General features: G+C 35.9%; 1 protein-coding gene and 1 pseudogene across 1 annotated transcript; both read right to left on the bottom strand.

Annotated features, from left to right (window-relative positions):
• Positions 1-9705: 9705 nt before the first annotated feature.
• Positions 9706-11741, bottom strand: LOC122047321 (glycerol-3-phosphate acyltransferase 1-like). Its single transcript, XM_042608506.1, has 2 exons — positions 10841-11741; positions 9706-10772 (listed from the first exon to the last, which is right to left on the bottom strand). The coding sequence occupies exons 1-2, from the start codon at positions 11543-11545 to the stop codon at positions 9864-9866; spliced, it is 1614 nt and encodes a 537-aa protein (XP_042464440.1). The 5' UTR covers positions 11546-11741; the 3' UTR covers positions 9706-9863.
• A 3961-nt stretch (positions 11742-15702) lies between these two features.
• LOC122047320 lies at positions 15703-21529 on the bottom strand (annotated as a pseudogene).
• Positions 21530-23757: the final 2228 nt, after the last annotated feature.

The following is a 23757-nucleotide window of genomic DNA, read 5'->3' as shown; positions in this document are numbered from 1 at the left end:
GGTCACCCTGACCTACTCCGGGCCCACCCTCAACTTCGTTCAAGGTCGTCCCACTTGGCATCTGGTTTGGACCATGGCTCTGATACCATTTGTTTTACCTTGAAGGCTCCCCCTTTACTCATGCTTCCTCCCTTAGGCTTGACCGCCTTCTTCCCCTTAGGATATTGACTTCTATAATGTCCCTTTTGGTTGCACAAGAAGCACACAATATGCTCCTTGTTCTTCTTTGTTGTGGGGGCGGTCTCCTTTGGCTTCTCCTTGCCCTTTGGTGCCACTTGACCCTTCTTCTTGGCCAATTTAGGGCACTTGCTCTTGTAGTGCTCATGTTCCCTACATTCAAAACATATGATATGATTTTTATTTTTAATGGAAATATTTTTACCTTCACATGTAGGGATGACACTTGATCCTCCATTTGATGTTTCTTGATCTTTGGAGGATGCAATGTCTTCTTCTCCATTTGACCCGGATGTAGAAGCTTCTCTTTCTTCTTGATCCGATGTCAACAAAGGTCGCTCCCCCTCAATCCTAGAGGTGGAGGCTTCTTCATCTTTCTCTTGTACATGAAACAAAGAGTACGCTCTCTCTTTGTCCTTTTCATTGTATTCCTTTGAAGATGAAGCTTCTTGGACCTCTTCTTCGGAAATTGAGCATCTCTCAACTTCGGAGTCCTCTTGATTTTGATCCAATGAGTCACCCTCTTTGGATTCTTCTTGATCTGGTACAGTGGAGGAGATCTCATGAATTGTTGCCAATTTGCTCCAAAGCTCCTTGGCATCCTTGAATTCTCCAATTTGCTCCAAAATGTGGCTAGGCAATAGATTGACCAAAAGCTTGGTCACTTTATAATTGGCCTCGTTCCTTTAAATTTGTTCTTGGTTCCACTTACTTCTCTTGAGAATTTTTCCCTTTGAACTTGTTGGAGCTTCGAAGCCTTCCATAAGAGCAAACCATTGCTCTATCTCCACCATCAAGAAATTTTCGATCCTTGATTTCTAAATATCGAAGCTCATCATTGTGAATGGTGGAGGCACTCTCGTGTCGAATCCGAGTCCATCTCAGAATTCTTTGACTTTGATGAATTTGCTTCAACTTATTCATCCTCTAGCTTTTTGCCCCTTCCGTTGATGATTCCGATGAAGAGCGGCCTCGCTCTGATATCACTTGTTGGGACCCAAAGGATGTCCACATATCTCCACAATGGCATGATATTGTCGACTTTGGGCCTAAGCCCTCATGATTTTGCTCTTGGGCTCTCCCCAAAAGGCCTCATACCAATGGAGATATCATGCATCCTTTTAACCCCATGATCTTTACCAAATCTCGCCAATGTGGGACTTTGATTGAATCCCAACTATAAGGTGACTTGTTTGTGATTTTGTACACATTAAATACAAGTGAGATGTTAGGATGATGAACAAAACTCAAAATATTGATTTAGTGCATTTTTATGAGTTTTAGGTTCATCAAAACACATAGTTATGTGTTTTCCAATCATTGGGAAAGCTAATGTACAAGTCATGTGCATTGAGCCCAAAGAACATGGTTGGATATTGGTTTTAAAAATATTTTTAAATATATTTTGGAAAACCTTGATGAAGGATATCTTTTGATAGTAATCATCATTGAATAGTTGAGCACAAACTTGGAAGAAAACACTAAAGTTTTTATAAGTTTCGAAGTTTGTGTCAATCTTTGAAAATATGAAGTATTTTCATAGAAAACTATTTTTCCTTGATAGTATATGCCCTAAGGAATGTCTACATGAATTTTCATAATTTTTCGATTTTTGTATAATTTTAGGGAGTTTTTGAAATTCACTGAAATAAATTTTCAGTTTTTCAGAGCTCCAATCGATCACCCAATTGATTGGAGTGCCTCAATCGATCGGGTGATCGAATGAGAGGAGTTTTCCCGCGAGCAGAAGCTCACTGGATCGATCAGTCAATCGATCCACGCAGTCTGAATCGATCAGTGGATCGATTCAGAAGGGGTCAATCGATTAGGGATGCTGATTTTAGCTGGAAAAGCTTATTTTCAGTATTTTGAACCATTTTTAGTCTATAAAACCATTCCTAACCCCTCAAAACATATTTGTATACATTTAAGGGGAGTTTTCATGATGAAAACAAGGATGGATTGGTCAAGGAAGACTAAGTAGAGGTTTAGGTTGAGGTTTGGTTTCAATATTGAATTTTTGAACCTCAAAACTTCTAAATTTAGGTTTCCTAAAGGTTTAGGGATTCCAAGTAATTATTGGTGTAATGAAAGAAGTTACGTGCATGTCTTTAGGGGGAGCTACTCTTTAAGGACATGAAAATCTATTTTTTCATACACCTTGGAAGGTGGTTAACATTCTTTAGCGAAAATGCTCAAAGTTGGGCATGTGAGTGTGATGGAGAGTGGATATCTTCATTATTCAAGTGGTGTATGCTCACGGATGAGCATTTGATAACAATGAAGGGTATATGACCTTCATTTGAATTGTGTGTGAATATATCAAGTGGTATATGCACAAGGATGAGCGTTGAGAATAATGAAGGTTATGAGACCTTCGTTATTGTGTTGTGAACAACTAGTGAAGTTGTAAACAACGTTGGGTAACTCTTCAGGGGGAGAGTTTTTGATGTGTGTCAATAGGGGGAGAATGTGTGGTTAAGTTAGGCCTTCATTACCTGAAAAGGGAGTTTACCCTCTGGGAAAGGGGAAGAATAAAGGAAACCATCATTTATATATTGGCATGAAGGGAGTTGAGGCTATGAGATTAGCCTAACTTAAAAGTGGTATTGTCAAACATCAAAAAAGGGGAGATTGTTGGTACAATATTCTCTAGGTCAAGGTTGACATGGTTGATTGAGCTTAAATTGGATCAAGCTCGAGTCTTGATGTTTGGATTTCGATGTTTGACAATACATGTAGACAACACATGGAGATTGCAGGTGCGATTGTTCATGTGGGGAGATTGTGAAGGAGAGTCAAGTAGGTCAAGGTTGACTGGATACTTGACTTGAAAATCCTGGTGAGTGAAGTCAGGTAAAAGTCCTAACTGGGAGGTTAGGCAGACTGGAAAGTCCTGGTGAGTAAAGCCAGGTGAAAGACCTAGTGAGTGAAGCTAGGTAGTTGGGAAATTCTGGTGAGTGAAGCTAGGTAGTAAGGAAAGACCTGGTGAGTGAAGTCAGGCAGTTGGGAAGTCTAAGTAGGTCAAAGGGATTAACCGGATACTTGGTACGAGGAAATCCAGATTGGTCAAGATTTGACCAGACATCTGGTGAAAGTCCAAGTGGGTCATGGAGGACCGGACACTTGGCACGAGGAGAAAAGTCCAAGTGAGTCAAAGGGATTGACCAGACACTTGATGAGGGTGTCCTGGCAGGTCAAGGGTGGTCGGATGCTAGGCATGATGTACCAATGGGTCATGGTTGACCGGATGTTGGTTTAGGGGACTTTAGACTTGGTTTTGGGCAAAAAAAAAAGAAGAGATGGATCGATCAGCTGATCGATTGGCTCATGCCCAATCGATCAACTGATCGATTGGGTGAGTCCTCGCGACAAAGGCTTCCCCAATCGATCAGCCGATCGATTGGGGAGAATTCTCGATCGCACAGAAAGCCTCCCAATCGATCGATCGATCGATTGAGAGCCTCCAATCGATCGGTTGATCGATTGGGAGCTGCGATTTTGCGCGATAAGCCCTGGATCGATCAGTCGATCGATCCAGGCGATTTTGAGGAGCACAGAGGTGCTCTGGATCGATTGACCGATCGATCCAAAGCCTCCCCAATCGATTGGGAGCAATCCAATCGATTGGGATTCGACCGTTGGCGTCGTATTTAGCTGTTGGCGAGCGTTTCTCTCGGCAGTGCTTCCACGACTTCGATTCTTTCTCCACAGCTACTTCACAGCCACTTCTCCACAGCTCTCACCGCCAGTTCTTGAAAATTCTTGGAGGCTTGTGCTGGTGCACGTCCAAGTCAAGAGGCAAGGAAGAAGTTAGGGTTAGGGTTTCTTGTGCAAACTTGTAAGATATCATTGTATTTTGTTCCCCTTTCCTTTCTTCTTGTACTGAGAGCTTGTAAACTTTCTCCGCCTTCGGTAGTTACCGTAAAGGAGTGTTTTATGATTCCATAAATTTCTGAGAAAAAAAATCTTAATATTCGGTATTAGTATATTACATGGCATGACCCTCCTTGTCCAGTTGAAGGTTGCTTTAGAATTTTTTTCGCCTATGATATATGCACACACATGCGATTATGCAAACATATTATATTATAATTGGTAATGATTCTACTATTTAGTTACAGTGGGCCTGTGACTTTGAAACAACAAATAGATACATAGTTATTATTTATAGCTTCTTTCTCCATGAGAATAGTCTAAAGTTCATAATTTTATTAGATTATTTGATTTTATTTATTTTTCTCCTTTTTGTTAGACTCCTTGATTTTGTTTGCTTTTCTCCTACTGAAATGATTCATTTTAATTATTTTAATCAAATCTTGTGATTTTGGAAATTAAAGTATCTAAATGGCTAAATAGTTGAAGTTGAAATTGTTAATTTAATATTTGATGAAATGATAAAAAGCTTGACATTTTTTTTTTGATGATGTTGTTATTATTCACTGACTTAATGTTTGATTTTGGAAATTAAAGTATCTAAATGGCTAAATAGTTGAAGTTGAAATTGTTAATTTAATATTTGATGAAATGATAAAAAGCTTGACATTTTTTTTTTTTTGATGATGTTGTTATTATTCACTGACTTAATGTTTGATTTAATATTTTTGTTATTAATTATTATTCACTTATTTGAACTAATTTTTCATTGCTAAAGGCTTCGTATACTTCAAATGGGAAAATCTATTACAATTGATAGGTTTTTTCAAAGGAAGAGAGCAAATGAACTTGATCCAATTACTCATGTAACCCACCCCATTGACAAGATCAAATAACAATGATCTTCCATCTGAAATTTCTCCTAAAATATTCAAAAATATAGAAACTGAAGAAGTTGATCTCAATTCTTTAGAGCGTGATCCTGGATTACGTCGACAAATTTGGGAATATCATCCTAACCAACGAGAGGAGGTTCATCGAGCTTATTTGACTATGAAGGCATATCAACCTATTCTTCAAGAATATCCATTAAATAAAAATGTTAAACACCCTCGAAGATTTTAGTTTGCTTGGTATGGATAATTTTCTTGGTTGGAGTATTCACCAACTAAAGATAAAGCATATTGCTTTCTATGTTTTATCTTCAACAAACCATCAGGATGCTCAAATCAAACTGCATTTACTGTTGATGGATTTGATAATTAGAAGAAAGTTCGAAATGGAAAAGCTTATGCTTTCCTAGGCCACATAGGTAAAGATAATGTATCTTCACCCATCGTAATGTTGAAAAGGCATGTAAGGATTTGATGAATCAACCACAACATATATCAAGGATATTCGACAATTTTAATGATGAACAAATCACAACTAATCGTCTTCGATTAAAGGCTCATATACATGTGGTGTTGTTGCTTGCATTTCAAGGAATTCCGTTTAGAGGTCATGATGAGAAATCTAGTTCATCTAATCGTGGCAATTTTCTTGAATTTTTAGATGTGCTAGCTATGTATAATGACGAACTTTCAAAGGCAATTGAGAAAGCTCCAAAAAATGCCAAGTATACAAGTCATGATATTCAGAAACAAATACTTCATGTGCTATCAGTAAAAGTGAAAAATACAATTCGTGAAAAAAATGGAGTTGCCAAGTATTGTATAATTGTTGATGAAGCCCAAGATAAGTCAAAAAGACAGCAAATGTCTATAGTATTGAGATTCGTGGATACTAATGGATTCATTTAAGAACATTTTTTTGACCTTGTTCATGTATCTGATACTTCGACTTTGACTTTAAAAGATGTTATATATTCTGCTTTGGCTCACTACAATTTGGATGTTCAAAATATTAGAGGTCAAGATTATGATGATGCTAATAATATGAGGGGTGAGTTTAATGGATTGCAATCTTTGATTATAAAAGATTGTAGAAGTGTTTATTATGTTCATTGCTTTGCTCATCGATTATAATTGGCTTTAGTTACAACATCAAAAAATGTGACACCTATTCATCAATTTTTTGATAGAAAAATTTTTATAGTTAATATTGTTGGTTCTTCATGTAAGCGTAATGATGAATTGAAGAATGCTCATGCGGATGATATTGCACATTTGATCGCTATTAATGAGCTTGAGACAGGGCGTAGATTTAATCAGATAGGTACTTTACAACGAGCTGTTGATACATGCTAGAGTTCTCATTTGAGATTATTGAAAGGTTTAATTAAGATGTTTAGTGCATCATGTATGGTATTGCTCAAGGTTATGGATGATGAGCTTCTTTCTCAAAGAGCAGATGCAACATTTGTTTATGATGAAATGACTTCTTTTGATTTTGTATTCATTTTGCATCTTATGAAAGAGATTATGGGGATCACAAATATCTTTTGTCAGGCTTTACAAAGTAAGTCTTAGGATATTATAAATGCAATGAAGCTTGTATTATCTACCAAGAATTTACTTCAACAGATGAGGGATAATAAGTGGAATGATTTGCTTGCAAAAGTGAAATCTTTTTGTGAACTTCGAAATATTGATATTCCTGATTTCAATGCTTTGTATATTAATAGACGAGGTCAAGCCCGTACTTGTCAAGACAATTTTACCATTGAACATCATTATCATGTAGACTTCTTTTATGCTTTGATAGATTCACAATTGCAAGCAATTAATGAGCGCTTTAGTGATGATGCTATGAAATTGTTTATTCTTAGTAATGTCTTAAATCCTCAAAATGCAGTGGAGTTTTTCAATGTTGTGGATATATGTAAATTAGTTGAAAAGTTTTATGTCCAAGATTTTACAAAAGATGGAAAAGAGCAATTGAAGATGCAATTAAAGCATTATGAGTATAATGTAGTCAAAGGGCTCGACTACAAAAATTTATCAACCATTTCAGAATTATGTCAATGGTTGGTGAAGACTAACAAGTCTGTTACATACAACTTTATTTTTAGAGTGATCGTATTGGTGCTTACTCTTCTAGTTTCCATTCCTACAGAACGATCATTTTCTGTGATAAATATTGTGAAAACAAAGTTTCGGAGCAAAATCGAGGATGTTTTTCTCTCAGACGCATTAATGGTATATATTGAGAGAGAAATTGCCAGAAATGTAAACATAGAAGCTATCATTGAAGACTTCGAAAATTTAAAAGAAGGTCAAATTTCTTTTAGTTAAAGAATTGTATTTGATACTTAAAACTTAATTGAGTTAGAAATCTCTTGAAGAAATCTCTAACTTCCTGTCTATCATTATTCCAATCAATTTGATGTATGTCACCTTCAAAAGTTTTTATTGGAGGTTTAATAAAATATATTTGATAATATCTTACTGCCTTGCTTTTTTTATTTAAATATATAACTAAACTGATTTATTATTTTATACAAAATTACAGTGGAATTTTGCAGCACTGCATTTTTTTTTCTTGGAAATCAATTTCACAATTTCTGTTTAATTCATGTGTTTCTGTTTAATTCATGTATATCTGTGGCTGGTTAAAGAGTTCTTTCTGATCTTAAGAATTCTGAAAAATTTTAATCTGATGGTTTGATCAAGGACAAGGTACAAACTTTTTGTTTGTTAACAATCTGTTTTTATATCCTCTTAGATCCTTGATTTTCATTTTTCTTTCCTTTCTATTATATGCAATGGAAGATAGATGGCAAAAAAACTTGAAGTTGGTAATTGCATGTTTGTAAATATGTAGATGTTGTTGCATCATTCATTTTAAAAAATGTGAAAGTGACCGATGGTTTATGGGATGCATAGCATAAATTAGTAATCTAATTGCAAGGAATTTCATATAGTGATTATATCATGCTATATTAGATTTATGTACTAAGGATTATAAATGCTAATTTAGTCATTATTTTTCTTTTTAAATTATTCAAGTGTTTAAAGTTGTAGTTAGGCCCTTGACAAGTGCCTTTGGGTAATTTTTGAATTCAAAGGAGTAGATGATTTTTATTATACGACCCCTTTAAATTTAAAATTTTGGATATGCTCTTGGAATGACAGCCTATTCATAATATGCACATAAAGAAAAAAAAAAAGGTGGAGTATAAGTTCCATTTTAAATTGCAAATTGTCTGGATTGTATGTGTCTAAACTTTTGAATCAATGGCTGGCAGATATACAGTTTTCATTTTTCATCTTCCTTTTAATTTCTTCTGTCTAGTGTATAGATGTTCCAAGATCCATGTCAGTTATACTATAAAGTCACTCCAAAGTATGCCATTAACATTAAATTATCCTAAAATCCCTAATAACAAGCTCAACTTCTTCCTCCATCCCTATGTTAAAAAAAATTTATTCTCATTCTTTGCATGCTATTTTTTTTTCTTCTAACTCTCTTTCACCTTTCTAATGTATATCAATTTATCTAATTATCTTTATTTTTTTTTAAGTACAATAAGTTTAAAATGAGATAATTTTTTTTTAAATTCAGTACATTTAAACTATAACCTAGTATATTTTCTATCAAATTAAGTACGGTTCTTTTTCTTCTTGACTAATCGATTGATATACTCAATTTTAGTTAAATAATGTTGAATTTAGAAAAAATTATATATCATTTTAGATTTTTTTATATGTATAAAAAATAATGAGAATTTTTATTCTCTAAAAAATAATGATATAATTCTTCCTAAATTTATTTAATTAGAATCAAGTAAATTAATTGATTGGTCAGACGAAAATAAAAAAATTGTGCTCAATTTAATAAAAATATACTATATTCTAATTTAAATATGCTGAATTTAAGAAAAATTATATTTTATTTTAGACTTTTATTTTAAAAAAATAGGATAATTAGGTAAATCAATATGCATTAGGGAGTTCAAGCAATGAAAAATTCACATGCAAAAGTGAAAATAAATTTTTTCTGACACATGGACCTACGACCAAGTTGAGTTTACTATGAGAAAGTTGAATTTGCTACTAGTAAGGTTATGGCAATTGACCCTTGCATTAACTTTTTTATTTTAACTGTTTTTATTTTCTTTAAACTAGCACTAATAATGCTTGATTGATGATATGCATCATGTGAAACCGTTGAAGTTTATCATTGTCAGCAATCATGTTGATGTTAACACGTTATCTATTATCTTTATTTTAATTGTGATTATTACGTGTGTGAGAAGGGAGGGGGATGAGTAAGGCTGTAAATGCCGAATGAGGTATTTAAATTTATTTGATAAGAAAATTGAGTTAAGTTAAGTTGAAATTAAAATAAATTAAATGGTTGAAATAATTGTTCTAGTTTGATTTGTTTTTTTAGTGAGTTGATTCATTTAAATGTTATTAAATTTGTTTGATTTTTTATTTAAAAATTATTTTATTAATTATTAAATTTGATAATATAAATTTATTTATTTAATAAGTTAATAAGAATTTTATTGATGATATTAAGTTGAATATTAAATTTGTCCGTGAACATTCTCTTCATTATTTACCTAAAAGTGAGCATTCTATTCATCTACCTGAAGTTTGATTAATTTACAACAAGGTGTCTTGCGCGAAAGAAGACCAAATGACAATATATTGTTTGCATTATATAAAAGAAATTAATGCCCCGCAAGAGTTAAAAATAATATTTAAGCTTAATAATTAAGTCAGATGACATTTCCCATAGTGATATCAGGTTTACATAACGATCGAAGACTTGCATACCATAATTTTTGTTTTTTACATGCAGGAAATCTAATTACTTTACGGGAACAGGCAGCAACGGGAGTGCTTAATTATTACAGACTATTGGTCGGTCGGCTGCTTCTCGTGTTCACGTCGGTGCATCGGCGCTGCCACTCCTTCGTTCCCGGCCAACATCATGTACTTGTCCCGCCGAGTCAACGCCGTGCACTCGAACCCCAGCTTTTCTGCCAGCTGCTTCTGGATCCGGTTCGCCACCTCCGCCGCGCTCCACCCCTCCTCTCCTGTCGTCATCTCCCTCGGCCGCACCGGCGGCAGGATATGCACCTCGTACCCCGGCGTCGGGTTCATCATGAACACCACCGGATCGAGCCACTTGTGCCCGCTCGCCGTGGTACCGTACAGCATTCCCACCCGCGCGTCCAGAGCCACCGGCACCACCTCCTCCGCCACCTCCGCGAACAGCGGGCTGAACCGCAGCAGGTACGGCTCCCGGCACGTCGTCCCCTCCGGGCACACCGCCAGGCCCCCCTCCACCGCCAGCAGCCGCCGCATCGTCGCCGCGTCTCGTCCCCTGTCCCGGGTCAACCGCACAGTCCGCATCGGCGCCAGCGCCTCCGACACCCGGCTCAGGCTGTACGTCACGGCCGGCACCGTCCTCTCCAGCGCCGAGCACAGCATCACCGGGTCCAACAGCGTCCGGTGCGTGCACACGTACACCACCCCCTTCTTCTCCCCGTTCGCTTTCCCATCTCCGGCCCTCCGGAATCGGATTCCGGTGACGGCGGCGATGAAGATGGATATTTTATAAGGGAAAACGATCCCCATCGCGATCCTGAACACGGCCAAAGGGATTGCCATGGGTATCCACATGAAGAACGCCATCATCTCGCATGGCGTCGGGAGAAAAGCCAGTCTTCCGTCATGAAACACAAGTGGCTTCGGGTACTTGTTTCTTGGCATTTTGCTGCTCTCACTCCTTGATTCCTCCTCTCTCACGACATAAATTTCCTGAAAAATAAAACAATCACTTTTAACTCGTCTTTTAAATTTCCTGAAAGAAACGCAGGTCCAAAAACCTTGGCCAAGAGGTGGTGGTGGTGGACGTTGGAGAGGTTCACAATGGCCGCACCGGCCTTGACCATGTCCCTGAGAGCTCTCTGTTTGTCAGGCCAAGAGATGACCCCCGTGAAGTAGCAGCCCTTCACCACCTGCAGTTCCGCCCCCACCACCTCCCCCACCTCTAAGTACTCCTTCAAGAATCCCTCCACCATGAGCCTCGGCAAGGTGGTGAGCACCACAGCTCGCCTCCCTTTCAGCGCCTCGCATGCCTGCAGATGGAGGTTCTCCAAGAAAATTTTAGGCAGCACAGTCCTAGTGATCAGCCGCAGGTCCCCCGTCCTCAGCCCGCAGAAGGTCACGAAGGCCATGATCCTCATCCCGAACTCGTGCTTCCCCAAGAGACACAAGGCAGGGGAGAGCGCGAGGAGGAGGAGGGCCCTCAAGAGGCTGCCGCCCTCGAACGCCACGAGCATGAAGTAAGGAAACAAGGAGTCGGGAGCCCTAAGGAGGGTGCCATGGAAGTCATCACACACAATCGTTTGGCCTTCTAAGTTAGAGCTAGAGCTGCACTCGGTGACACTGGGGTAGACAGTCTGGAGGCCTGATGCTGATCTCTGGTTGGAGGTGGTGGTCTTGTACTGGAGGAAGACATGGGCGAGCAGCTTCTTGGCCAGCTTGTAGCAGCTGTGCTCCCAACGTAGAGCTAGCTTTAGCAAAACCATGGTCGGAACTTGCTAGGAAGCTCTCGCAGTTCAAAGGAGGTCGGTCTGCTACATTCAAAATTTGGTCATGCTGCGAGAAGCCATAAGAAGGATTGGTGTTGATTTGGAATGCAGTGTACTGAGCAGCTTGATGCATATATAGTAGCAGGAGAGGGTTGAGACGGAAAGGTGCAATAAAGATGGATAGAAGAGGGGAGGGGGAGGTGTTGATTGGGATACAGATCCTTAGTTTTCAATCTCACAAATATATAGTATTTTCTTAGATTGCAGATACGTATATACAACATGTGTAAGTATATGATAATTAATACATGAATTATATAGTGCCTAAATGTGATAAGATATGATGATAAAGATAGGTCAGTAGGTGCACTAATTTAACTATTTAAGTAGGTCCAGGTCTACCTTTGTTACTTTACGAGTAAACATGTAAGCATATACTAACGAATCTATAGATAGAGTAATTTTAATTTGTATTTATAATACGCACCGGTTTGATAGGGATACAAGTCCATCAGCTTTGTATTTCTGAATGCACTAGTTTCTAGATAGATATATATTACGTACCAACTAAATTCATCTGTTGAAAGTACCTGTGGCAAGAGCATGAGTGGAGGGACATTTATCGAGATCGAGTGAGGTGGTTGACCGCTTGCTCGGGACTCTGGAAGGCATTAAATTGGGAGCCCTAGTAGGGTTCTGTTATGTTGTGTTGGGGGTAGGAGCGAGGGGTTGAATTGGTGGGCATGGTCACACAGTGTGCATGCATGGAATATACAGATTTATATTTAGAGAATGGATATGAATGCAGATTACGATCGATAACTCAATCACTGCTTCATGCTAGTGAAGCCTGGGGAATAGAGCTTGCTTGCTAGCTGTGAATGTGATGCCTTCCACCGACTCATTTTTATTCATTCATTTATGTCTCTATAAGAAAAAATTGATAAAAATAGAGGTACAAGAAGACGTTATCTTCCATTTTTAAGCTTTATATTAAGTTTGCATGGACATTTTAATTTTTTTTAATAATCCATCCCACAAATTCAGGAGCTAGACTATCTTTCATCTATTTGATAAATTCGAAAGCGTAAATGCTTTTTTTTATCAATGTCCCGGATTTTTTATCAAACGGGATGAAACGATTCCTTATCTAATAGTCAACATCGTATATTTTTATTACACTGGAGAAAATATTTTACAATACATTGCAGTGGAATTTGAATCATATGACATTTTTTATTCCTTTCGGAGCTTATATTAATAGTGACGACACCATTATTATCAAAACCAGTTAATTAGTTCTGTTTTGTTTTCTTGCCCAATGTCATAGTATACCTATTTGTTCTTGATTTTGTTTTAATTGTGGAAATATGTTATGTTTTTCCATTATTATTATTATTTTCTTGTCAGCTGATTATGGTCCTTCCGTTCCAAGTCCTATATATCAAAAAATAGAAAATAAGATCGCACTGTATTCCATGTAAAAATTCCATATAAAACAAAAAAAAAAGTGATGTCTGCAATAATTTATTTCTTTATCATCCTTTCGTTGCATTTATTTTGTTTTTGGAATTTATGTATTTATATCATTATAAATTATGTTTGTTGGCAGCTCGCCATGCATCATTAATGCATTTCATAATTAATTTAAATAAGTTCCTTTTTAAAAAATAATAATAATAAAAATTACAAGGCAACTAGTCACTCAAATACTACACAGTTGCATTTAATTCCTCAATTATTACTCTCTCAATAATTGGCCCGACGATCTCTGTAGATGGCAAGTGGTTGGGGCATGTCGTTTATATCTTTAAACTTATCTTCCCCGCCATAACAAAGGTGCCAATTGGATCGGACAATTTATACCCGATCGAATCTGAGACTTAAGATGGAAATGACACAAACGATTGTGGGTCGATCAAACGTAATTAGTGAACCAATCTGATTTGGAAAGTCCAAGTAGCGATGTGCCAAGTTGATCGAGTCTAAGTAGTGGTTCTTCGTGTTTGAAAATGACTCGGTACGTAGTTGTATTTGGGTAAACCTAGTAGCTTAGATTCACAATACAATCGTGTCGAACAAAAATTGTGTATAAATATATATAACGATATTTGTTAGAATTATGATAAAACTATTAATAAAATTAATTGAGCCCGCTGAATAACGTGGACAGTACGTCAAATTATGAATAATTTTATTAAGGTTGGGGGAATGCATTGTACCTCCACGTTGCAAGATGAATTGATCACCACAAATATATAATGGTGTTACCCTGTATACCCGGTCGATGAATGACTTATGGACGACTCTATGAATCTAGATACTTAAATCACTCTCAAACGCCCCGAGTGGATTTCGACCACTCTTGACTTCCGGGAGTAATCTTGGTGTCTGGATTCACAGAGAATTACCCATGATCATCCACCGACCGGGGTGTACATGGTAACATCCTATTATATTTATATATATATATAAAAGAATTATTATGCTACGGACTCTATTATACGAATTGCTACGGACCAATTACCATGTCATATTATTTTATTTTTTTAATCGCGGCTGGAATCGAGGCGCGGCCTGGCGGGTGGCCGGCGGCCGGGAGGGTGGCTGGAGGCCAAGCGGGTGGCCAACCGAGACGAGACGCAGGGAGGCACGGTGACGAGGTGCGGTGACGAGGCAGCGAGCATGCAGCGAATGAATAAGAAGAAGAAAATAGAAAGAGGAAATGTTGTATTAAAAAAATAAAATAATATGGCATGACAATTGATCCGTAACAATCCACAAGATTAGAGTTCGTAGCATAACAATTCTCATATATATAAATATATATATACACACACATGAAGTTACTCTGCTACGAACCATTCGTTGTGTGCTCGTGAATGACAGTGGTCTAAGGTGTCTAGATTCATGCAATAACTTTTGGGATATATTATTTGTATTTAGAATTCAAAATTTTAGGATTTAAAAGTTGGGTTATAATGAATTTTAGTCAATAAAATTTTTCGTCCAAGCTTCCCTCTTTGGTTATAGTATTAAGATTAAAAATTTTAGATACTCACGAGGTACATTATATTTATTTAGGGTTTAAGATTTTAGGATTTAGGGATTGAGTTATAATAAATTTAAGCTAATAAGATTTTTCTTTAGGATTTAGACTTCCTTCTTGGATTATATTGATTAAAATTAAAAATTTTAGATGCTCATATCATAAAATATTTCTTTTTAAGGAAATGTTAGATACACACATCACACATGGTAAGTGACACTCACACTTGTTGAAAGTATCGATTTTTTTTTAAATTTTTTTTTAACCTCTCAGTTATATCAATAAACTTTTGACTTTAAAGATTAGGGTTGAATTATATATTAAGTAAAAAAATTAAATAAAAAAAAATTAGGTGTGTAAGATAAGTTGTGCTAAATCCTAAATTCTAAACTTGAATATATATATATACACTTAATGCTTAAAAGATGAATACTATAAGATAGGGTAATCTTCTATTTTTTATATATATTAGTGATTGGGCACACACGATTTAATTTTTAAGAATTACCCTTATTTTTAATTTAATATCATATTTGATCTATGCCAAAAAGCTGAGAAAAATATGTTTTTTAAGCATTATCGACCCAAGATATTTATAGAAATTTCTCTACTCGCAGTGTTGTCAATTCTAAAATGTGAGATTAAAGAGAACTCTAGATTTCTAATTAATTAATAAAAAGAATTCTTAATAATATGCCACAATTGAATCTCGAACTCTAAATCATTAATAAAAATATTTATAAAAATTACTAATAAATCTTAAAATTATTTATTTATATCAATAGCAAAAACAATATTAACGTACTTATAATTTGGACTTCACCCAAGTTAGTTAGTAAAGGAGAAATATTCTTAATAAAATAGTAAGATAAACATATGAAAACAACGAGAGAAAGTAAGTGAATGAAAATTACGTAGAAATTACTTGAGAAGGATCATGTTACAGGCAATGAATGTTCCACGTTCCCGACGAAATATACAAAACCTTAGAATTTTTCCCCTATTGTTCTTTTTTCAGTAACTAAATCAAGAGCAGTTGTTTGGCCCTATCCATGGATGCAAATGGCAGAATGTTTGGGAATCACCATTTCACAGATTTGACACAAAAAAAAAAACATCCTCATTTTCATAATCATTGATGGAAAATTAATTATCCGTCCCTGTTGCAAAGGTTTGATTTGATAATCAACATCCAGCAGTTCTATGCGGGTGGTCAAAATCTTTAAGAAAAACATTACATGTCAAATGGATACTCCTGGAATGTGAAGTAGAATCCATGAGATGCAGTACAACGTGACGCAAATGGTTGCTCCGGCAATGAAGTTATGAAAAAGGCGCTTGTTGTCTTTGCTAGGGATAAATGCCGTCTTCAATAGATTCGTCAGCCCGAATACTCTGTAGGATATCTGCCAATAATTGTACATTTTGAGTGTTTGAGCTAGAAATGTGTGTGGAATTAGGTTTAGTTTTTGCGGATTTGACTTACAAAGAGATAGATTGCTGTAGTGAGCAGGAAATTGAGCAAAGGGTAATTCGGGATGAAACAAAGAAGCCACTTTGGCTGGCCATTTGGCATGTTTGACCTGTAGAAGATGAGTGATGGATGTCAAGTTCATTGCAAAGAGAAGTTTTGGGGAATTGTAGTCTTTCCAAAAAAATGGCAAACAGATTATATATCGAAGCAATCCAAAAATGATAAAGAGTAGGCAAAATCGAAACAACCTATGGTAGTTCCTACCTATCTAGTTTCGTTGCTCATTCCAACTTTAGTCTATTGTTCGTTCAAACATCATAGTTCCAATATTCCTTTACTACACTGACTTTGTTTTCTCCCCACTGCTTCTATCCTTGTACTTCGTTTTCTGCTATTATCTCTAGGAGAATTAATAAGTGCTCCTCTTTATCGATTTAGGAGACAAAACAAAGGATTTCGAGACATTAGATTAATTTACTCCTACATATTATGGCAATGCTAGCATCATAATTCTTAAACTACAGGAAGTCCAACAAGATGATCAAGTTTTCATTTTCATCTTTCTAGGCAGTCAAGAGGCAATTTATTAGGATTTCTAGGTACAACAAAACTTAGCCTCAAAACTTCACAGGCCAACTATGTATTACTATTAAAACAAAATTTCATGTCAGGTTTAAGCAACCCAAGGTGTAACGCCACATGATTTAACCTATTGAGTTGCAAGGTTTTTTCGAGAAAATAATGAGTTGGTAAACTAAACATGACTGTAAAAAGATCCAACAAGATGGGAGTAATAAAGTTAGAAGCAGTGAGATTAAACTTTCCATACCTTAGCCAAATATGGATCTGAGAAATATATGTCTCTAGTGTAACCTTGCCAAGCCATCTGCCCAATGGAAGAACAAGAAATGAAGTCAGAGTTAAAACATCTCTGTAGAAAAGGTCCGAAGCAAATTTAACTCACGCAAAGAGAGTGAGGGAGGAACTGCGAAGCTGCTGGGTGAAGTTCCGCAGGCAGATGTAAACACTACGATTAACACAAACTAAAGTCACAATGTGTTTGAATGAGTAATTTAGCAATTAAAGTATGACTGAAACTGTTATACACACCTGATTGGGATCCAAGATGTGTATGGATGGAGCTTGTTGTAGGTGATTTTATCTAGCTTGTAGATGTACTCATACCATAAATAACCAACCTGAAAACAAAGAAGATCGGCATACCTCAATATCTGCACAACAAGGTACACTCAAGAATATCAACACAAATTATCATGAGCCATGACTCACCAATAAGGAACCTGAAACTATGCTTGTTTTGACATAGAATTTCCTTTTAGTGTCAGATTCTTCGAGCTTTTCCATCCACCTTTCAACCTAAAATGGATATGAAAAAATAAGCAAGCAAGAGAAGCATAAACCAAATGCAGACAAACAGAGATTAAACAGAGTTTCAACAAGGGCACAACAGATTACAACAACATAGATTTAGGACTGATTACAACAACATAGATTTAGGACTGATTAAGAATTAAAAGGAACTTACAGTTGGGTGGTAATATGCATATATCATCCCAATAATCCAAATGTAGCGGTCAAGACCTGATCTAAAGTGCCACTCATGTAAAAGTGGTAAATTTGACTTGGAAGGATCTGGATCTTTGTATCCTGCAGAAGAAACCTTTAGAAACTTTGAAAGGTTAGAGTAACATAAGGTAGCTGATGCATCTACAACTTACTAACCTATCAGAAACGTAAAAGGAGTCCACAGGAGATCAAATACCCCAGGTACTTCCCAGACTAAGATCACTACGAGAAAACAGCAAATTATCTTGATGGCCATAACAGGTCCAATCTCATTATACTTGCTAAAAATGCCAAGTGCTCCATACACCATGAGAGTAAAAAGGGTGTGCATAGGACAGATATAATACAGGGTGTAATCATTGTTTAGGACAATGCAACAAAAAGCCACAAAGAAATTTAACCGCCACATCATCTGCATTATAATAGAGTAAAATTAAGCCTCTAGGTTACCAAGAAAATATTATCAAGATTAAGTTAAAGTGCTTATTAAGAGATCATCTAAGCACCTGAGTAAACCGAGCAAGGCTAAAATCCTTCCTGACATAATAGTAAGAGAAGTTCCCAAAGCCAGTCATCCACACATAAGCAGCAATGAATACTCGTATTGCATTGTACATTTCAGTGGCAGCAAAATAATGGTACATTAAGAATAAAACCTGAAATGAAGGTGCATAAAATATGCTTATCAATAACAGTAGCGAGATAGTGTTTTGCCAATTTGGAAAAGTGATTTTTTGTGCTGAATACAAAGTTAGCAAGTGAATCATTTGAAATTGCCAGATACTATGTGTTCAGCACTGGTTGCGACTAAGAATTTAGGTATGCACAAATTCCAATTTAGAATCACCATTAATGAAAATAAAAATTTAAAGGAAATTTCAGTAGGCAGAACTTTAATGGTTTGCTTTAGTAACAACAGTACGTTTCCAAGTCACCTATACACATTCTTTAAGTTATAAGAGCCTTGCTCATGCAAGCTGTGATTTGTAGTGGTCTATCTTCCTCAAACAAATATACAATATTCTGAAGCAAAATATTTGGTTAGTTAATTTCCATCAAAATTCTACTCATTAGTTTACATTCAAGCTCACATATAGGCAGCTTAGGGTATACTTCATTGTTATACCAAGACTAGGGGTCATCAAAGCAAATATGGTGTACATTTTCCAACAGATAGGAAATATAATGGAAGACATATAAGGAAAGAGACCCAAAGACACCAACCTGCATCCATCCTTTCCATTCTTCAGTTTGATGACGATTCAGGAAAAGTATTGATTTTCCAGTGAAAGCTGATTTGTCATGGTGCTTCTTTAGAGAAGTCAAGGCGGAAGCTATGATTAGAAGAATATAGAGGAAAAGAAATAGGTCCCGACTGTAACTCTGGAAAAATCAAGTAATAGATCAGGAAAGATACAAAAGGTTTAAAATTGAAGGAAAGAGATCAGAAACATACTTTTATTTGCAAAATGTAAATAAGTAATTGTGTTTCATATAGTCAAATCACATGCTAAAGCAATAGCCAGAGGAGAACATGAAGATTTAAAGACATAATATTCTTAAACCAACAAAATTAATAAGATCCAAACACGTATAGGTGTCGTTCCACTGAAGCTCAACCAGAATAAGCAGGTAATAGTTCAAATATTTTTATAAGAGATCCTTGCTCTATAAAAGGATAGACTTTGAAATCACCAATTTGTTACAGCATACTTGTCATTTAGCATAGTAATAACAAAGTAGAAGGAGAGAACCTTGGTAGTTTGTGAAAATATATTTGTCCGATCACAGACGTAGAAGTATACAAGGATTGTTCCAAATTCAGCCCTGCATGATTTTAATAACATAAACAGGAGTCAAGATTCATACTGCCTAAGCATATCAGATAGATATACTTCATATCATAAGAACTCACATGGTCCTTAGCACTGTTCGATGTTCAAGCAAGAAAGACTCATCCAATGATATAAACCTAGAACATAATGTCAACATCAATGTCACAATGGAACATATGGAAGGCTCATCTAACCTATCATCCCATGGAATCTTTAACTGACCTGATTAAAGTTGCTCGGGAAGATGAATTAGAACCTCTTGATGAAGATCTCGGCAAGCCTCCTTCAAGCAAAGCAGCTCGATCATCTTCCTTTTCAGCTTCTTTATCCAGTCCAACCAGATTCACATCTGAATGACTGGGCAACACAAGATCAACTGGTTTGAGCATATGACTTTACACGTTAATGACACATGTATACAAATAGAAGTTGCAAGTAATTTAATGGATATAACAAACTGTTATGGTCCAAAAGAAAGTCTTGGAAAAATGAAGAAATAGGTGTTCCATGTCACTCTAAGACTACATGTGACATATTTGTTACAGGAGTTGACTCGTTAAATGAATATATGTGATCCTCCACCAACATTGTAAACCAAGTTATCTTGTGAAAAGTTTCTTTGTGCCTTTCACATACAAAGTTTTATTGCTTTCAGGTCTCCTGGATATATGCAATTATCATTCTCAAAAACATTTGAGACCAGGAATCTACAAAATGTCTTAATTTCTTCTCCCATGGCAAACCTAGTTAACAAAGACCTCAAAAAAAAAAATTTCCTCTTATGCAATTCCACTTAATAAGTGCATGATTTTAGATATAAAAATGAACTTGCTACGAAAATTATGCATAACCAAGAAGCCTAGGTAAATAATTTCTTCCATATGATATTTGACCATTCATGCCCTTTGTGTACTACCTGTGTTTAAATAACTTCTTTTGATAAATCAACTATTTCAGACAAAATGCTTACACTTTTGTTGGAGAAGAAGACTTTCGGTACTCCAAAATCTCTGAATATAACCATGCAATAAAAACAGGCAAAAAACCAAGCAAAAATGACACCTGCAACATAAAAAAGAACCCATAAATAATTTATGATAAGCATGCAACAAATGTAAGTAAACATGCATTATCTCTATTTGCGTTAGTTGGGTGTATCAAGGGATAGTTAGATGAAAAGTTTTAACTACCAATATAACCTGAGTACTATGTTTCTCTGCAACCACATTCAGCAAACAGATGCCTATGCTTGGTACGATCAATTATTTGCATTCAATATAAGACGCAAGTAAACTAGTCCAAACAAACTTAAAATGTGCCATAATGGATTTTGCACATTTACCAATACGGACCGTCCAAAAAAATTCCAAAAACAGTTAAAAAAAAAAAAAACAAACGCTGTAGTTTGTTATTTCAGAATTTCATCTAGTTGAAATCTAACTAAACAAAAAGCCAGAATTCAATTGAGATTCAACACCACTAATTGGCACGGAACTCTACCCATAAAAAAAAGATGATAGATGTTCTGGATCTAACAGCGTGCCACAAACTATTAAGTGCGTCAATCAATCCAGTGCTAGAAAAAGCAAGCTTTGCATTCAAAATACCATCCAAGATAATTAGAGGATCAGAATGAATTCAGAAACACAAAGATTCCTCGTACCTGACCAGGGCTCACCGGGCCGGGGACCGCCATTCTCCACGGGAACTGAAACAAGAGCTGAGCCGAGGTGTCTAGATCAAATCCAAGGAAGATCGAAGGAGAATAATACGAAGTGGGCGGAAGAGGGTGATCTGTCGCATTCCTCGGTCCGAGGATCAGAGGGAAGGGTTGTGGGATTCCATCAACGACCCAACCACCAAGATGGGAGTTTGAGGGGATAGATGAGTAGAGGAAGAGGAGGAGGAGAAAGTGGAGGTATAATGGTAGCAAGTCTGGAGAGAAGTCGCCGTCTCCACGATATCGAGAGGTTGAAGGGAGGAAGGGAGCGGTTGGTGAAAGGGGGAAGGAAGAAGGCTACTTCCCTTCCATTCTCCGCCATATTATTATGTTACGATTATGATTATTATAATAATTATCATAAAGTTTCATTAATATTAAAGTCCGTAAACATTTCTATTTTACTCTGGAAATATTGTCTCTCCATCAGTAGGTATACTTTTTTCTACTAGTCAAATAGAACCATGTTTATATTAAAAATAGGTATATTAGGGCTCATTTGATATTAATTCAATTTCGAAAACATTTTTGAAAAAAAATGTTAAAATAAGGACTAATATCGAAATAAGGAAAGTGTATGATGCTCCATGATTTCTTTAAAGAGAAATTTTTAACGCACCCCTCAAGTTTACTAATTTTGTATTTTACCCACAGAATTTGTTAGTTGAAGAATCTGGTGAAATGACAGTTTTTAAAGTTGTTGAGAGTATATTAAATCCTAAAAAAAAGTTAACACTAAATGTTCACGGATTATCCATAAATAGATACGTAGTATAACAAAACTATATATGTTAATCTACACATCCAATGGTGCACATCTTGTGAGCACTATGTGTAAATTTTTTAAAAATTTATTTAGCTTGAATACTATAGTTCAAATCTTAAATCCTAAATTCTAAATTTACACATGGTGCTAGTGGTTGTTCTTTGTCAGTATTTTATATTCATTTTCTTGATAATTATCATTTAATCTTTTGTAATTAATATTATTCTTGATTGCCCATATTTTTGCTTCGATCCTTTATTTACTATAAATATTGGGCTCCTATGTCTAGAGGTGGATCTTTGGATTGCTCCAAGATTTAATAGTTGTTTAATATGCATAGTAAATTCTTCTATTTCCCAGTTAATATATCTTAAGTCTTATGTCTTAATTGTAAGATCTGGATTTATTATGGATAGTTTGCAATATACCTTATCTCTTTCCCAATATTTAGTAGGATTTTTCTCTATGATTTCTATTTTCTCTAGTATAGAAATTAGGGAGTCTAAGCTGGGTTGAGTTTTTAATGATTGAAGTAAATATGACGGAGAAAGTAAACCTGTTGGGATGTCTAAGTCTTCACAATTTTCTATTATTATTTCTAGATAATGATAGGGACTAACACAACCAAATATTTTTAGTTTTCATGATATACTTGGATAGCTAACTAGCTAGAAAAGTCTTGAGTATTTATCAAACATGAAGCTTTACATGAGTTTTTATTTGGACAATTGTAATTTTCTTTGTTTATCTGATAACTGGTGCAACAACTATGGAGATTGAAGGAATATTAGAAGGATCAGTAGAGGTAGTAGCATTTGAAGGGGTATCACCACGGTTATGCACGGTGGAAGGATAGTCGGAAACAATGGGGGAGATGATAGGAGTGGAAAGAAAAATAACATAATCCTTAGTAAGGAGGAGGGCTTGGTTGGAGCGATGGGGAAGTTAAGTTCCAAGATTTAGTGTGTATTGGGTGTAATAAGGTTTAATCCATAATTTAGAAGGGGATAAGAGAGTGCCAAAAGTATTACTGTTGTTATAAAAATGTAAATGTATGTTGGTAACAAATTTGGTATATGATAGTTTTAATTTTGACCATCAAACTAAGTAGTAACTTAAGGTTGTGCAACAGTTTTGATGAGATCAGGTGGCAAAATACCTAATATAATAGCTTCATCAATCGTGGAACTGATTGCGCCACTATCAAGGAAGGCATGAAGTGTAAATTCATGATCATGAATATTTACTAAACATTGAACCCGTATATTAGTGGTTTGACTTGTATTGCAAATACTGGGTATTTTTATAAAAACTGTATCCATATCTGGATTTGGTTCATTTACCATTAAAGATTTTCCTTTATCCAGTTGTGATGCAGAGGATATGTATGGCTTGAGAGTAGTCAATTCTATTTCTATAAGTTAAGTCAGGTTTCTAAGACTGATACTCGTGTTTCAAGTAGTATATTTTAAGTACTACCTCTTACGTGGGATACTATGGGTATTATAATAGCAAAAATTTGTTCTAGACATAAGTTACAAACTTGCCTTCAACAAAGTTTGCACGTACCTCGTTTGTCTATGGATGGATAAAATCCACATAGAAAACATGGATGTTAAGTTCCACTCATGGAGGGATTTAGATTGGTCAATTTGTGTAAATATAGACTTATGAGGTGGAACCTGTTGAAACATCAAGTCCATGTCCTCATATGGGAGCAAGTTGTCCCATTGATCTTCTATGTCATTGAATTTGTACGGAAAGTCTTCATTAGACAA

The sequence above is a fragment of the Zingiber officinale genome, chromosome 2B (assembly GCF_018446385.1).
Source record: "Zingiber officinale cultivar Zhangliang chromosome 2B, Zo_v1.1, whole genome shotgun sequence".
Taxonomy (NCBI): Eukaryota; Viridiplantae; Streptophyta; class Magnoliopsida; order Zingiberales; family Zingiberaceae; genus Zingiber; species Zingiber officinale.
This window is presented reverse-complemented; position numbering and strand designations above follow the sequence as displayed.